General features: G+C 39.7%; 1 protein-coding gene across 1 annotated transcript; it reads right to left on the bottom strand.

Annotated features, from left to right (window-relative positions):
• Positions 1–11033, bottom strand: LOC108677756. Its single transcript, XM_047884819.1, has 9 exons — positions 10624–11033; positions 9582–9654; positions 7938–8101; positions 7115–7475; positions 6178–6626; positions 4259–4442; positions 3285–3497; positions 2340–2674; positions 1–1663 (listed from the first exon to the last, which is right to left on the bottom strand). Exons 1-9 carry the CDS (start codon positions 10864–10866, stop codon positions 1556–1558), a joined length of 2130 nt encoding a protein of 709 aa, XP_047740775.1. The 5' UTR covers positions 10867–11033; the 3' UTR covers positions 1–1555.
• Between the last annotated feature and the right edge of the window lie 6452 nt (positions 11034–17485).

The following is a 17485-nucleotide window of genomic DNA, read 5'->3' as shown; positions in this document are numbered from 1 at the left end:
AAAAATGATAAGAATTGTTATTAAATGAAACAAATGCGCTACTTAATCCCTTCATTCAAACCCAATATATCGACCCCGTTGAGTTCTGTCCATGACCCCCAGAAGTCGATAATAACAAGAAACTTTTTTTGAGGTTGTACAAAGGCATATAACAAGGAATTTGTATCTACTACATTGCAGAACGCAATTTAATTTAAAATAGGCATAATAATTTACAGTCCAATATTATACTGGCAGTTGCAAATAAAGTTAAAATAAAATTCAGTTCATTAATTCCCATGTTAAGTTCATCAAGAAGTAGAATAAATAAATGAAATTATTACACTAAATGCATTGCTCAAGTCGTAATTCGACTTCAAGCGAAGATAAAGTACAAAGTCGCCTACAATATCGAAGGCCCTATTGAGCAGCAGCTAATTACTTGCTTTGTTCTAAATTCTAAAACAACGAGAAAAGAATAACATGGAATAATTAGAAAGAGAATCCTTAAAGTCTTAGCTTTCAACAGAACATTTTGAGAACGCATAGCTTGCGAGATTCTATATTTAGGTCAAGCAAAAATATTTTCTTAAGTCTTAATAAACATCAAAACGCCTCTATTTTCATCCGACTCTCCATATGCGTCAAACGCCACTACTTTCTTGAAATGTATATTTGCGTCAAACGCCTCTATTTTCCTCCAAGTTTCCATATGCGTCAAACGCCACTAATTAATTTAAATATATACGTGCGTCAAACGCCACTACTTTCTTTAAATATATATTTGCGTCAAACGCCTCTATTTTCATCCAAGTTTCCATATGCGTCAAACGCCGCAATTTTAATGCAAATCTTCGTGGGCGTTAAAGCAACGGTTTACATATAAATCTTTATAAACTTCAAAAGCAACGATTTTCATGCGAGTCTTCACGTACGTTAAGCCAGATAATTTTACGCAGGCGGCATGACCATAAAAATGCAATAAATGGCTCCGGAGTTGCCAAGAAGGACAATAGACAGCACACATCACACAAAATAATGCCCTTTCCAAGAGAAAAATGGTAAAAATAATCGACATTTCGATTTACTGGATTTGAATACCGAATTAAATAATCAATGGAAATTAATAATCAGCTAACGAATATCTTATGATGGCTGACCATTTATGTTGTGTTGATGGCACAGCGTAGGTATCGTCAGCCAACCACTGGCGACTCCCAGGCTACAAAACCCTTCTCCCAGGCTACAAAACCCATCTCCCAGGCCACAAAACCCATCTCCCAGGCCACAAAACCCAACTCCCAGGCCACAAAACCCATCTCCCAGGCTACAAAACCCATCTCCCAGGCTACAAAACCCATCTCCCAGGCTACAAAACCCATCTCCCACGCTACAAAACCCATCTCCCAGGCTACAAAACCCATCTCCCAGGCTACAAAACCCATCTCCCAGGCTACCCATCAATCACAAACGATAAATCGGCCGCTATGAGTAATTAGTCCACTTTGTGTAGTAATAAAGCACCATTGTGACAGTGGACGCGAAGAGGCGTAGCTTTTCCAGGTAAGTTTGGCTTCTACTTGAGATATCGCTGGTAAGTCTCTGGAAGCTTCTCCTTAAGCAGATCATGGGCGATGAGGGCTCTTAAGTAGTCCGTCATGCGGGTCTCGTACTGCTGGGGTACCTGGGCCCAACGGGGAAGAAAAAACATTATTAAAAAATGTCACAGGCCGAAAATGAGGAGAAATTTAGCGGCAGAAAAGTCGGAAAAATCATGCTTATTCAAAGTACTTTCGTTTACATTTCTAATAAGAAAATTCCCGACGAAAATAATTGTATAGGTTATTAAATTCTTAAATAATAACGTGACCAATTGTTGATGTTGAATACGAGACATCCAGATAAAGACGAGACTTGGAAGCAAGTTTTCAACAGAAGCCAAAGAAGATTGGCACGTGTTAGTTAGTTATAATTAACAGGATTCAAAGTGCCACAAAATTTTAGTAAAGATAATATTACAGAGCGAAGAATGAATGCTTTCATGAAATTTTATAAATAATTTAAGGTAGCAGTAAAAAAAATGAAAAACCAAAGAAGGAACCTATTAGTAAAAAAAATAAAATGAATACTTATTTCCTCAGTACAGAGTAAAATCAGTTTTCAGAATGAATTTGGGTACAATAATTTACAGGTGCAATTTATTTAAAAAACTATAATATCAACTGAATTCGTGCGGTATATCTCAGAAACATGACACACAATCAACAAAATAACTATAAAATCACCACTAAATAACCAAAAATTTAATGAAATGAACTTAAAATAAAATCAAATTAGCAAGTTGCGAAATAAGAACTCACGAGTACGTTAACATAGCCAGCAGGCGCTGGGGGGCAAATGGCGGCAGGCAGTTGGGTGCTGAGGCTGGAGAGGCCGCAGGAGGAAGACTTTGTCCCACAGCTGAGATCAGGGCCACCGTCAGAGGTTTTGTTCTTCATTTCCAACTTGCGCTTTTTACCGCCAGATGTAGAAGGAGCTGGAGACTTCTCCTTGGCATTTGGAATTCTGGTTCTTTGGTCTTCGATAGCCTTAGCCTCAATGCGCTGGAGCTTATCTTCATCGGCATCCTTATCTCGATTGTAATTTTTGCAGCATTTGATAGACAAGCAGTGACGCCCCACCTCCATGCCATGCACTGCAAACACCACAAACGTGGCCATTAAATGTAAGAACGTACGCATGGAGATTTGCCTCAAAATGCAGGCTGACACAGTAAAGAATGTGAGATTCAATGTTCATATAAATGCACTGTCAAAGTCTGGATAAAAAAGAATAACTTCTATTCCAGTGAATGGAGAGAGAAAGAAACTCCTCTATGCATATTACCCTTTCAAGTGTCTGTACAGAGCCAAGCATAATCTTCTAGAGTAACACAGACTACAACACTCGAGTATCAGAGCCTAGCAAGTATACAGAGTAACTCCCCTAACAAAAATAGGGTAACTCCTGGGCCCAAAAGTACCTAACATAGGTTTAGAGTTATTCTGCGTCTGTTTGACCACTAGATTTAAATCAGCTTCTGGTCATTATCTTCTTTCAGACTTTATTATGTCCAGAGAGGATAACTAGGGTCGGCCGGAGCAGAGTCATAACAACTTGCGGCAGGGTAAGAAAGAGGCTCCACTTCAAGCACGCCGAAGCTGACATAGAGCGACTAATTTACGTGGTCCTTGTCGGCATCTCTTGCAGAGTCGGGTCCGCATCATAATTATGTAAGAGCTGTTACCACCTCTAATTGCACTCACTCATGCAGGAGAAGAGCACAGCAAATGGGCGGCGGGTTGGTCCACCCATGCAGGAGGTCATGCACGTGCACTTGACGAGAAGCTTGACGTGGTTCACGCCAGGGGGCGGGGCGTGCAGGGGCACCGTCACCACCTTCCGGTCGCCGACGCTGCTGTACACCGCGTGGCTGCTGTCCACTTGGATGATGTGATCGCAGTTCGGGGTCTGGTCCTCTGCATGAAAAAAAACAATAGAAACTTGTTCTGTAGACTTAAAAAATTACAACGTAACCATTAAAAGAAAGATGCATTAGAAACTATGGAAGAAACTACCACAACGGTAGATCATTAACAGAAAGTAGCATTAGATACATAATGCAAAGATTGAGAAAATTACCACTTCACCATTTGCCAGAAATAATGACTTCGTCTATACTATAATTTTGATCCACGACTGCGGTTTAAGCCATAAGTGTTGAGCTTTGATGGATGGAGAGGCGTTGATAAAGAAAATAAAATCTTGTTGATAAAAGAAAGATTAATAGGTTATGAGATAGATTTACTGCAAAAAATATTGATATACATTGAAAAAATACAGAAAGGAACGAATTGGAAGACAATTTAGGCGCGACGAGTAAGAACCAAGTGAACAGAGTAAGCAAGAAGTACGGAGCAGATAAAGGAGCAGAGAGCGGACGTGACACTTATACGCACTTTTGCGGTGCCAGACTGGGCCAGGGTGAGTCATTCAAGCGCAAAAAGTGCATCGCTATTTGAACAAATTTTTGTTCACTTCCCCGAGTGTAAGCAGGAACTGCAGTGAAGAGAACTTGATACAAGCTTGCGGTGGTAGTGACATCGCTATTCAGACCAAGTCCCACTTATTTCTGCGAGTGTAAGCAGGCAATTCAACTCACGCTTGCGGTGATAGTAGCATCACTGTTCAGACCAAGTCCCTCTTATTTCCCCGAGTGTACACAGGCAATTCAACTCACGCTTGCTGTGATTGCAGCACCGCTTGACGGCGCTGGTGCGGTGGTGGGCGTCGGTGTAGACGGCGCAGAGACGCACAGCAGCGCCCCCGCCCTCCACGGCCTGCCAGTTCTTAAGAGCCACGAGCACCTCGAAGGTCACGCCGGGCGGGCAGTACAGGCGCTTGAGGATTTCCGAGTAGCACCACTGCAACACACATGATTACTGTTAGTTTAGGTTAATTAATTACTTAATTATATTACACATCATTAGAAATAATGTAAAATGTTTTTATTTCATGAGAGTAGATGTGAGCTTGGGTTACATTATTCGTGAATGCCGGCGGCAACACCCCGAGCATGATTACTGTTAGTTTAGGTTATACACAGTATCAGTAGGTTATACATAATTATATTACACATTATTATAAATTACGTAAATATTTCTATTTCATGAGAGTAGAAGTGAGCTTGGGTTAAATTCGTCATGAATTACGGTGGGATTTTATTAATAATATCTGAATGGAAGAATACAAGTGTTATTATTTTTGGAAGGTAGGGATCAACCCAGAGCGAAATTTTTGCCCTCAGGGTAACTATTCGATAAGGTGCCTGTACACGGGACTAACACTGACCGCCTCTAGATCTGGCACATATATGCCGCTTGTAGCTTTACCAGCAAGTAGGCTAAGGGGTTTATAAACGGAGCTAGAATTCGCTCCGAGTACTCGCGGCGAGACCAGTTTTGCCGGCTGAGAGCCTGTACACTATGAGAGTATTTGGTTAACAGTTCGCAGGCGACAGCGCGTAGTTGGGAACTGTCGTGTCACGAGGCAAGCATTAGCTGCCGGTATTTCCTTGTTCAAGGCTGTCAGTGTGTAAATAGAAGCCGTAAAGGTAAGTCTGTGCTCGGCTATCTGCCCCAGCTCCACTTGTTCTTGACGAGATTTCCTTCACTAACTCGTAGCAATACGTTGCTTCCATACTCTTAATTTTAGGCATTAAAAATGCTACACCGGGTATCAACTAAATCCTGACTTACGCGGTCTTCTTTCAATTTAAAGATATCAGTTTCTTTCCTCAATTTATCGAAGTAATTAGCATGGCGAACATTCCACATTACTTCATACTTTGCAATATTTACAATAAAAATTGTATTTTATCTGGGAAGCACTTAACGTTCTTCTTAGAACCCTAGTCTTAATGACTATCTTTTATAACCATTATCATTTGATTCACAACACTCAACCCACTTGAATTAGCCACAAGAAGAGCGGCACAGATGCTCACACCGTGGCTGAATCAGCCCTACTAGCCACCTAGCGGTTAAGAACAACAAACATGTTTGTTTCTCTCAACCGTGTCTCGTTACAAGCCACAAAAGCAGGAGCTATAAACGAGGCAAGTAGATCGAAAAGTTCAAGCAGCTTATATTGGCCAGATCTACAGGCGGCCAATATTGGCCAGATCTACAGGCGGCCAATATTGGCCAGATAGCAGCGCTCAGAACGCTCAGAATGAAAATTAAGGTTAGTTTATGGTCTATAGTATTGCATGCATACTTGAATTTTAAAATAAATTGAAATTGATTAAATTTATATAACTTAAATTTACCATTCGTCTTAATGGGTTCAGAATACATCAATTTATAATCAATTCAGTATTTTGTATTGTTGTAACTTAAACAGTATTTTATTGACGTCATTTACATAGTACACAAGTGCATAAAATTCACATAATTCATATAAGAAAACATTTTCACCTTAAGAAATGTTCATCAAGGAAAAAATACATTTGGATGGATACAGCCTTAGTTGTGGGTTTTGTTTCAGCCAGCCAAGATAATCCAAAAGAGTTTCTCATATGTTATAAATGTGAGCTTTCCATGAAGACATTTACAGTGAAAAAACATCCACTTTCATTTAATAAAATGCAAGTCCCACCTTGGGGTTTGTATGAAGTTGAGCTGGCAGACGAATGGAGAAATGCAAGTCTCCAGGCCAATGGTTGAGATGCATCACATCTAAGGAGTCACAAGGAGGCAAAATTTCCTCTTTTACAGGCTTGCTAACATTTGTGTTTGGATGTCCCAGATTACGATCAAAGCTTGATTTAACTGCTACATCATTAGAGGAGGGATCTGTCTCGATACACTCCTGTACAACCAATGCTTCACACTCCTGTGCAACCAATGCTGCTGATAATTGAGTATCAGGAGAATAAGGTTGTTCGGTGTACGGGTCACAGCCAGGGTTGATGGCACTGCTTGGGCCAGCAGTCAAGTGAGAGAGTAAAGTAAGTGTTGAAGCGTCCTGCTCCGTTGTGATCTGACGGTCAGCAACAGGTTTGTGCTGAACTCTACTCTGAGGCTGATACTTCACCAAGGCCTCCCCTGCAAAGGAATATAGTATTTAATTCAATAGTTCAGAAATTTAAAATCTTCTGTAGCATCAATACATTTAGTATGGGGAATGATTTTTATACAGATTGTTGGGAAAGGAGAGGAGAAGCAGGTTATTTACCAGGCATTAATGAGATCCAATATGCCAATTAGTTTAATTGGATGCAAGAAAAGTTATGATTTGCCTAGAAAACTAGTCGGATTACCAAGATTGAGACTTGATACAGATGCCAGGAATTTTAAATCGGTTTAAAACTTTGTTACTATTCTAGATAAATTTACAAGTAGATTTGCCATGTAGAGTTTGAAGGGCAGTAAGAGCTATACAAAGCTTAGTCTGACAAACCGCTAAGAAATTATTAGGTGAAAAAACATACCCAAGCTAAAATGACATTCCTAACACAAAACAACAACGAAAGGAATTAAATAAAAAAAGCAAGCTCAAAATGTAGGTACTATATGAGTAGGGATCGACTCACCAGCAAACAGGCTAGCAAAACATGACTTTTTTGAGAAAACAAATGGAGCTTGAGTTATCTGAGGATGTTTGAAAGGATGGTTGTAGAACTTCAGTTGGTTAGATATTGTGACAAATGATAGCGGAAGTGTTAAGAACGAACCACTGTCTTGAGGATGAAAATTCAGCTCCTGTTGTTCTTGTTGCTGCAACTGCTGTGATTTTTGCTGTAGAAGCATTTGCTGCGGTTGCAGTAGTTGATGTTGAGGTTGCATCTGCTGTTGTTGATGCTGCAGGGGCTGTTGTTGTTGTTGTTGAGGAAGCTGCAGTTGCAGTAGTTGATGCTGAGGCTGCAGCTGCTGTTGTTGAGGAATCTGCAGCAGCTGCTGTTGTTGTTGAGGAATCTGCAGCAGCTGCTGTTGTTGTTGAGGAATCTGCAGCAGCTGCTGTTGTTGATGCTGCAGCTGCTGCTGTTGTTGAGGAATCTGCAGCAGCTGCTGTTGTTGTTGAGGAATCTGCAGCAGCTGCTGTTGTTGTTGAGGAATCTGTTGCAGCTGCTGTTGTTGTTGAGGAATCTGCAGCAGCTGCTGTTGTTGAGGAATCTGCTGCAGCTGCTGTTGTTGAGGAATCTGCAGCAGCTGCTGTTGTTGAGGAATCTGCAGCAGCTGCTGTTGTTGTTGAGGAATCTGCTGCTGCAGCTGTTGTTGTTGAGGAATCTGCTGCAGCTGCCGTTGTTGAGGAATCTGCTGCAGCTGCTGTTGTTGAGGAATCTGCTGCAGCTGCTGTTGTTGAGGAATCTGCTGCAGCTGCTGTTGTTGAGGAATCTGCTGCAGCTGCTGTTGTTGTTGAGGAATCTGCTGCAGCTGCTGTTGTTGAGGAATCTGCTGCAGCTGCTGTTGTCGAGGCTGCTGCAGCTGCTGTTGTTGATGCTGCTGCAGCTGCTGTTGAGGCTGCAATGGTTGCTGAGAGCTCATGACTTCCTGGCTATTGCATGGGTTCCCCAAACAACCTAAGAATGTTCATAAGCCAGTGATAGAAATTACAAAAGGGTGTGAACCTTTCAACCTTTTACAGTCAATGTAATTATTAAGAGAAATCTTGCTATAGCACGATTTCCTCATTGGTGGCATTGATTTAATAAAGACTTATTACAAAGACATGGAACAAACAGCCATAACAATAGTAAGAGTGCGTGCCAGGGAACTGAATTCATTCTTTAGGTACGTAGGTATACCATAGTTAGTTCAGATAAAGCTCATTAGGAATGCAGTTGAGTTGGTTAGGAGGAGATGGTTAACTTGAGACTCTGAGGAGGATCAGTGAACTAGTTTAATCCCTGAATTATACAAGAGTTAAGTGCAAGAGGGTGCATGGGAGCTAGTTGCTAGATGGATATCATAGTTGAAGGTTCAAGGAGAAAAGGAAGTGATTTGACAAAATAGCTTAAAAAATCGATCTGTGCTCACTGGAGTGAGTGACAGAGTGAGCATTTTTTTGTCCATCCATCCGTATAGTCACGGACGGATGGACATGACTAGCACAATAGCGCCATTTTTCCATAAATGAGAAAATGCGCAAAAAAGAAGCTCACCACCAGCACTGAGGAAGGCAGTTTATTGGGAGCAAAACAAGCTTGGATAAAAAACACAAATTTGATGACTGCGTACTATAATTTGATGACTGCATACTATAATTTGATCACTAAGATTTGATTGTATAGCATCAAGACCTATTTCAGGCATTATATATATATATATATATATATATATATATGATACATGAACTAAAAAAAAGTTGAAGCTTCTGATGCAGCAGCACAATCCAACAATACCATTCCATGCAACATGGATCAGGAAAGCTAAGCCCATAACTTACAGATTTTGAGTGAACTTAGTGTGCTGACTCACTTATAAAATAAGCAAATGATGAGTGATCTCAAGTTTTACTGGTACTAGAGTGTTTAGGGATACACTGAGCTTGCTTACTTGCTTGAACATGCTACTCCAACATCTAACACTCAACATTTTAGACCAACCCAACCTGAGAAAATTACAATTAATTCAATGCAAAACTAACCAATTTTACAAACTAGTTGAGCTCTATCAGTTGATTTGGCAAAAAAATGCTTATTGTGAAATTAGTAGTGTATATTTAAAAAATCACATAAGAGCAGTTCTCTCACTGCTGACATCATCACTAATGGTTTGAACTCACTGAGGGGCAAAATTCAATCAGGTGTTATTTCAATTCCAAAATTAATCAGAATTGTTAGAAAGAAGTAATAAATAAAAAGAAGTACTGGTAAAAAATTTGTTATCAAGGAACTGCTTAGGCCAACTTTAAAATTCACATTGATATGGTAATCTCAACACGCACAAAGTTGAATAAAATTATTGGTATTACACCTTGCAGATAATGACTCATCAGATCCAGTGAAAAACATGCCATACAAGAAGATAAAAAACTAAACTTAAGCAAATATGGCATACCAAAGCCATCCGCAACTGGGATCCAAGGACCAACAGCTCCTGCTCCTATATTGCCTTTTGAGTTGTGCACATCCTGGAAGATGGAAACTAATCAAGTGAAATGAATTATCAGTAACTTTCAGTTGAAAAAGGCCTGAAAAAAACATATGAGAAAATGTGTTACATAACAGGCATAAATACTTACCATCATAACAAAATGTATACATAGATAAGAATAAATTAGACCATCGGCAAGATTCAGGTATAATTGTAAGTGTTCAGGACAATATTTGCATAAGTTTTCAAGATTGAAATTATTTATATGATTCAACCCTAAGGTATTGGAGCACAAAATTTTCTGCTATATTTAACAACTAATGCAACAAATTTTTCTTAGATTATAAATCAATATCAATGAAATGCAGAGTAATTCATAAGCAGACAATTTACAACATTCGGCAACTTACAATAAATAACAAAAATCTAAATCGCCCACCACAGCCATTCTAAGAACAGAATGAAGATTATCTCACAGGCAGGCTAGTTCATATCTGGTACCTTTAAAAGCCCCACCCAAAACAGTACATCACCTCCCATCTTCTGTTTGATGCTGTATCCCCATGCCCCTGTTGCTATCACCTGGTCATAATTCTATGCATGACATTGCCCGAACAGGTGCTTAATGATGGAAATATGATCACAAAAAATCATTACTCTGGCACAAAAATGGAAAAAAATGTCACTGCAGTATATTCTCAATTTATATGAGTGTATTAATGCTACTGAATCTGATTGAAGGTGGATAATATTCTCTCATATTTGTATGTTCAATTTCAGACAATATATATGGCTTGAACATCATAAGAGGATTTTATAAATTCTTTATGTGTGATTTATGCCTTCAGTGATTAGAATAGGGTAAAATGCTGAATAAATATATCTTAGAATTACCCATTATTTCTTGAACTAGCCTTAGAAATTTGAATTTATATAAATATATATTTCTATCTTTACCCACCAAAGGGTTAACTATATCCAGTACATCTAAGAAACAATAGTTCACCTGAGATGCATTGACTACATTCTGCGAGCCACAGTCTAGCTGAGTTGACAAGTTCTCAGATCCAGCAGATGTGCTGGGCATTCCAATGATGTCCTCATCAAAAAATGTACCACTAGACAACTTGGCCAGAAAGTCATCAAAAGCAGCAATTTCTACTGCTGAGAGCGAGTCACTGTCTGGGAGGACGGATGTAGTGTTTTGTTGATCCATTAAGCACAGTAGAAGATGCTTCTGCTGTGTCATCAAAGTCCTCACAGTCTCAAGAAAAACCACTTTCTAGAGAAAAGTTAACTAGCCATTTACCGATGGTATCTTTCTCACCTCCTGCAACACTTCCACCTGTCATTCCTGTATCATTTAAAACTGTTCAGACAATAGCAAAATGGTGATTACAATAGTTACAACTATCATACCTCATTAATATTCAAATTATTGAGTTAAAGAAACAAAAACAACTGAAGCATATTGATGGGTATGTTGGCATTGGTTTGGGCCCTTTGGGGTATGTTGTTCTTCAAATGTAGGGTCCATGAACAGCCATTGTAAACAATTGATTTATGATAACCCCATAATAAATTCACACAGCCAAATAATGTGTTCACCTACATAACAATACCAATGGCCTCTCTCAGACAACTTCAACTATTGCCCAGACCTGTGCTTGGCTCTGCTGTTGTCTTTTTTCCTTCTCTTTCAAAATCAGTCATTACTTTGAGACAGTACCTCTAGAAACATTAAGCACTCAGAAAGTTTTGGTAACACTAGCACCTGTCATATGGCCATTAACAATTTCAAATTTAGCCTCTCTGAAAGACAGAGAGGTTTGCCATTTATAGGTATTAGGTTATAGGTTAGGCTATACTTATAGAGCTAAAAAGTAAAAAAATATTGGTGCAAGGATAAAATATCAATTAGCAATAATGAATAAAAAAACATAAAAATATGTCACATTTTCATTGTCTATAAAAAGTTCAAAAATGTTGATATTAAAATATCAGGTGTTTCCCTTATTCTGTCCAACCCCTGTTTTGGCTGTATACATATAATATACCTATACATCATTACATGGTTGTAATGAGCTGGCATGGTAAGTGCAGTATCTGGGCACTATCTGCCAAGTGCCGAGTGGTGACTTATGTCAGTTATCTGTCATCGAAAGATGGCCAGCAGAATTTCACATTTTATTTTTAATGATCATGCACCAAACGTCAATCAGGGCACTCACCCAAACATAGTGACAAACCTGAGATTTTTTAGAATCAGTTCATTTCTAATTTCTTTTCTTACTCAAAATTTAAACTAATTTTTTTATGTATGATAATGCTTGTATCCCAGTGTGCAGAAGATGGAAGCAGCATTGCCAATACATTGGTTTTTAAGCCCAAAGCGTCGGCGACCATTTTCAAGATGCGTCGCCGGGTAATTTTTATTGAAAAGCCATTTACGCTGAGTAATGAAAAACTATTTACAAGCCACGAACTTATTTACAAGGTTGCATGCATGTGTTACCCCAAATAACTAATTTTACCATAAAAACACTCCTATTGTACAACAAGTGTCAACTGAACATGTGATGATGCAGTCTGACCACTCTAATGTGACCGCAACTACATTTTGTTTACATTTTTTGGCGGGAACTCATCGCAACCAATTTCCGGACAAGTTTTACTGCATCCTGATCCATCCAACATACCGGAAACCTTACAGTTTTTCTAAATAGTGTGCCAAAGACTGACAAATATATTAAATGCAAGAATTACAATCTAAATGTGTCGGCAAGATCTTCTGAAGGCGTAAATTTTGCTACTGAAGCGTTGCCAAAGATCTTGCAATATCCATCCACTCTCTGCACAGTGGCTTGCATGGTGGCAGGGAATTATTGTGAGTACTTATTGGTCCACCGCCGTGCGTCGGTCTCAACCCTTCGCAAGGCCCGATGCCCTTGGCCCTTGGGCCCCTCTTGCAAGTTGTAATGGTCTAAACTCAACAGTTCGACCCCTGGCCCCATCCCCATGGTCTCATCACAACTCCCTTTAGAAATATGTGGAGTTTCGAAATTGATAGTAATAAATCAATAAATATTTGAACTGGGAAATTCCTTAGTTACTTACATTGGTTTCACAATGATATCAATGACGTAAAAAATTACAATGACATCGGTTAAGCCTCACTGCCTCAGAGGCTCAACCATGATTCTAGCTTTGCTAAGTCCTTACACTCTTACCTCGTAATTCATGATGTTAGAACTTCGATATTCAAATGTTGAATATCTGTCAAGTGTCAATATCACAATCAAAATGCAAGAAATACTGGCTAAATACATTTTAATTTAGAAATTAACGTCAATCGAAAATTCGAAATTGCTGCTGTCAGGGCTATGTCAGTTCTTGCGAACCGATTGTTGCATCCAGTCGCTTATATTGAAAATAAAATGATTTAAGCAAGTATTTCTTGCATCAGAGATAATTAAAAGTTTGCTAATGTTAACAGCATTATAATACATGCAGAAACGTACATTTTTTTATAGATATTAAAAATTTAGGCTCTATGACTTGTATACTATGTCTATCACAGTCTATAGGATTTTGAATCGCTACATGCATTCAAATTCAAATTAGGTCCACCCACACCCCACGGCCAGTGTAGCTGTCAGCTCACCTTCTTCAGAAGTGTGAAAGCTTTTGCCGGTGAAGGTGTGTTTTACGATCGGTCCATAAAGAAGTGTTGATTGGTTCAAAATGACATAAGAACAGGTTCTTTTGAATAACCTATGGATTGGCACCATGGTGGCTTGTATCTATGATACTTCACTGGGCTACTTATAGGACTCAAAATTAAACTTAAGGAAGAGTCTCCAGAACTATCTGCTAATTCTGCTTTGCCACTATGCACCCAAGGGACAGGGCCTAACAGTCAACACCTTAGGCTTAGTCTACACCAACAGGCCTGCACTCAATATAACACCCTAATTGAACCAATTAGTTGATTGTCTGTTCCTATCCAATATCCATGAATGGCCCATGATAGATATTTGTTCACAATCCACTGTGCAGAGAGTGAACGAAGATTTAAAGACCTACGGCGACGCATTATCGGCAAAATTTTCGCCTTCAGAAGATCTTGCCGAAACATTTAGATTGAAATTCTTGCATTTTAATATATTTCTCAGTCTTCAGCCAACTATTTAGAAAAAAAGTAAGGTTTCCGGTACGTTGGATGGATTACAATGCAGCGAAGCTTGTCCGGAAATCAGTTGCGATGAGTTCCCGCAAAAAAATGTAAACAACATTTTTTCGATTGCGTAGTTTCGGTCGCATTAGAGCAGTCAGACTGCTTTATTACTTGTTCAGTTGACACTTGCTGTACAACCGGACTGTTTTTAGGGTAAAATTAGTTATTTGGTGTAACATGTGCATGCAACCTTGTAATAAGTTCGTGGCTTGTAAATAGTTCGTCATTACTCAGCGTAAATGGCTTTTCATTAAAAATTACCCGGCAACACATCTTTAAAATGGCCGGCGACGCTTTGGGCTTAAAAATCCATATATTGCCGACGCTGCATCCACCCTCTGCATAGTGGTTCACAATCACAAGTAGAAGTTTAGAACCAACCAAGTTGTTACAGAATATAAGTAAAACAAGTGGTTTTGGGGGCTACAGCCAAAAACAAGTGGTTTTGGGGGCTACAGGCCTACAGCCAGAGCCCAGAGGTTGGTTGTTTATGTTGATTATCTGCATTCTGTAACCTATACCTATAGTATGTATCAATAGTTGATACATCCAGATCCAGTCATGCTTTATTATTTGTTTTGGAGATTACAATCCACGCCATCAATAGCTGCAACTTGCAATGAGTAATAGTGTATGGCATAATGGCATTAAGGTGCTCTGGTTACCAGTTACCACAACAGTCAACAAGGGCTCACATCGTTGCCGGGTCTAAAATGTCTCATGCCGCAGGTGAGATAAACCTGTTATCTACTTCTAACTAACTGGCAACAACCCTACTCTGAATGAAGGAAAATGAAAGACTGGTTCTAATGCAAAATGAATTAAAATATGGGACAGTAAATAAACACACAACTNGTAACTGTCTCTTATACACATCTAGATGTGTATAAGAGACAGGTAGGAATCCAAATACTTAAGAGTGATAATTCAAGTTTGCAAATTATACTTTGGTCATCTACACTGAAAAAGATAAAAATATTGAATTTAATTTAAATTGAGTTGGATTGAGAACTGAAGAAATATGATTACAGATAAAGAAAGACATGAAGGTTGGGCTACACCGTAGCCTAATTTAACCTCCGGTAACAACATCATGTCACATGGGCTCATTATCATGTCAGATCATGGAACTTATGACTTAAGTTAAGCACTGGCTTAAGCACTACAGAATATAAGTAAAACAAGTGGTTTTGGGGGCTACAGCCAAAAACAAGTGGTTTTGGGGGGCGGGGGCTACAGGCCTACAGCCAGAGCCCAGAGGTTGGTTGTTTATGTTGATTATCTGCATTCTGTAACCTATACCTATAGTATGTAATGTATCAATAGTTGATACATCCAGATCCAGTCATGCTTTATTATTTGTTTTGGAGATTACAATCCACGCCATCAATAGCTGCAACTTGCAATGAGTAATAGTGTATGGCATAATGGCATTAAGGTGCTCTGGTTACCAGTTACCACAACAGTCAACAAGGGCTCACATCATGTCACATGGGCTCATTATCATGTCAGATCATGGAACTTATGACTTAAGTTAAGCACTGGCTATTGTATTGGTAGCAGCGCCAGCAGGTGGCTAGCAGGTGATGGTTTTGAATAGACTAATTAGTAATTAGAGTCTGATATAAAAAGAAGACCTCTGCACCTGCAATGTACTGAATGTCGTGAAAATATTTTAAACATATGCTGCTAAGACCAACAATTAAACAGCAACAAAATAATGGAAGTTTTGGAAATGTTTCAAACATCTGCCATAACACATCATACGTGAAGCCAACACGGCAACACCTAGTGACACGGACACCTACTGGCTACTAAGGTTTACGATCGCGCGATGTTGTGGAAATGTTTTAAATACATAGTTACATGCTACTAACTACGCTAAGACGGTTAGGAGTTTCAGGAATACAGTTTATGCTACTGTCACTGGAATTGCTGGCTATGAAGGTTTCAAAGGCACAGAAGCAGGCAAATGAGCACTGCCGGCGTCAACGTCTGAGTCTGACATCGACGCGTCACGCGCCTACCCCTACGCTGCGCGCATCTTTGTAATTAGGAGCTCGAGCTCTGCGGCTCAACTTCTGCTCCTCACACACGTGACTTACCTATTCTGGCTATTCATAATACAGCTTATGATAAATATGTGTGTGATACGATTTTAGCTACTATCTTGGTGGTCACAAATCACAATTATCCTCGTCAAATTGCATAGATGCTGCGACTCGAGCCACGAGCCCTGCGTCCGTCTTCCTCACAGCTGATCGCCGCCGTCTCCGGAATGTTTCGAACATTAGACGAGATTTTCTTTGGGACGAGATCTGAACGAGATTTCGATGAATCTAGAATATTCTGTTTTAATTATGATGCAATTTGCATGAAAATAAATAAGCTTTGAGCTTGGCGCTCAATATTCTTTAATATTCTGTTTTAATTGTTTTTAACCAGTCATTGTTTTCAGTATTAAGTGCTATGCAGATAAGACGCTTCGAAAACGTGAACGTTTGAACTCTGCGAGGCGACTATGATAAACTCCGTGAAGCGTTGAATGCGGCGAATATTTCGGACTGTATTAAGGACGAAATATTCGAGGAGATGGCAAGTCAGAGGAGATGGAGGACAAGTAATTAGTAGGAATGATGTCCGTAGATCAAGTCCTGTAAATAATGTTCGAAGTAACCTCGTACATCAAAGTGAAAGTGTAAAACAGGAGCTCAACTGCAGCACTGGATGGGATGGCTGTGTTGTACTTAACGAAAAGGTTCATCAACACCTGCTCGCCCAAGAAGGCAACGTCAGTCAATTCCTCCTTCGAGCTGCTTTCCAGCCTGGTCTTCACCAAATTCTGTGCCTTGGACTTCAGTGACCAGTGGCTCCTCCTGCTCTCCATGGGCTATGCCAGCATTGCGTCCACCAGAGGACTGCAGTACAGGACGTCTTGTGTATGCCAGTAACACAAGACGTGATTGGCTGACGAACATTTGATGACGTAGTCAGCCATCAGTGTGGGCGTGGCACACGGCTTACGATACTTAGCATTAAATCAGAGATTTTAAAACATATTTTTAGCGGACTGCCAATTAGCGGAACTAAATTTAGCGGAAGCTAATTGGTCCGCTAAAGGTTTTCAAAGTTAGCTGAACAGCTAATCCGATAAGGAAAAAGTTAGCTTCGCTAATTAGCGGTTAGCGGATTAGCGGAACTGTGCCCACCACTGACCATATCGAACCCGGAGGAAGTCTGGTTGCTACTTCAAACTATCGACAGTCATGAAAAGATCCGGTAAAATGACACGATTTTAGATCTGTGAACAAGGCACGAAAAGGAAAAGAAGAAGAATCGGCGACAGGCCACATCAGGCCTACATTTCAGCCCCGAGATCACTATGTTATGGAAAAATATATGTTCAGACTTGAAATGACTAGCACCATATCGAGCCCGATGGAAGTCTAGTAGCTATTTTAAACTATCGTCAGTCTTGAGAAGATCCGGTCGAATGACACGATTTCTGATCTTCTGTGAAAGAGTCACGAAAAGTACAAGAATCGGCGACAGGCCGCATCAGGCCTACTCTTCAGTGCCGATATCACTATGTTATGTTATATTAATAATGATACAATTTGCATGAAATAAA

Source organism: Hyalella azteca, unplaced genomic scaffold (genome assembly GCF_000764305.2).
Source record: "Hyalella azteca isolate HAZT.00-mixed unplaced genomic scaffold, Hazt_2.0.2 contig16248, whole genome shotgun sequence".
NCBI classification, from domain to species: domain Eukaryota; kingdom Metazoa; phylum Arthropoda; class Malacostraca; order Amphipoda; family Hyalellidae; genus Hyalella; species Hyalella azteca.
This window is presented reverse-complemented; position numbering and strand designations above follow the sequence as displayed.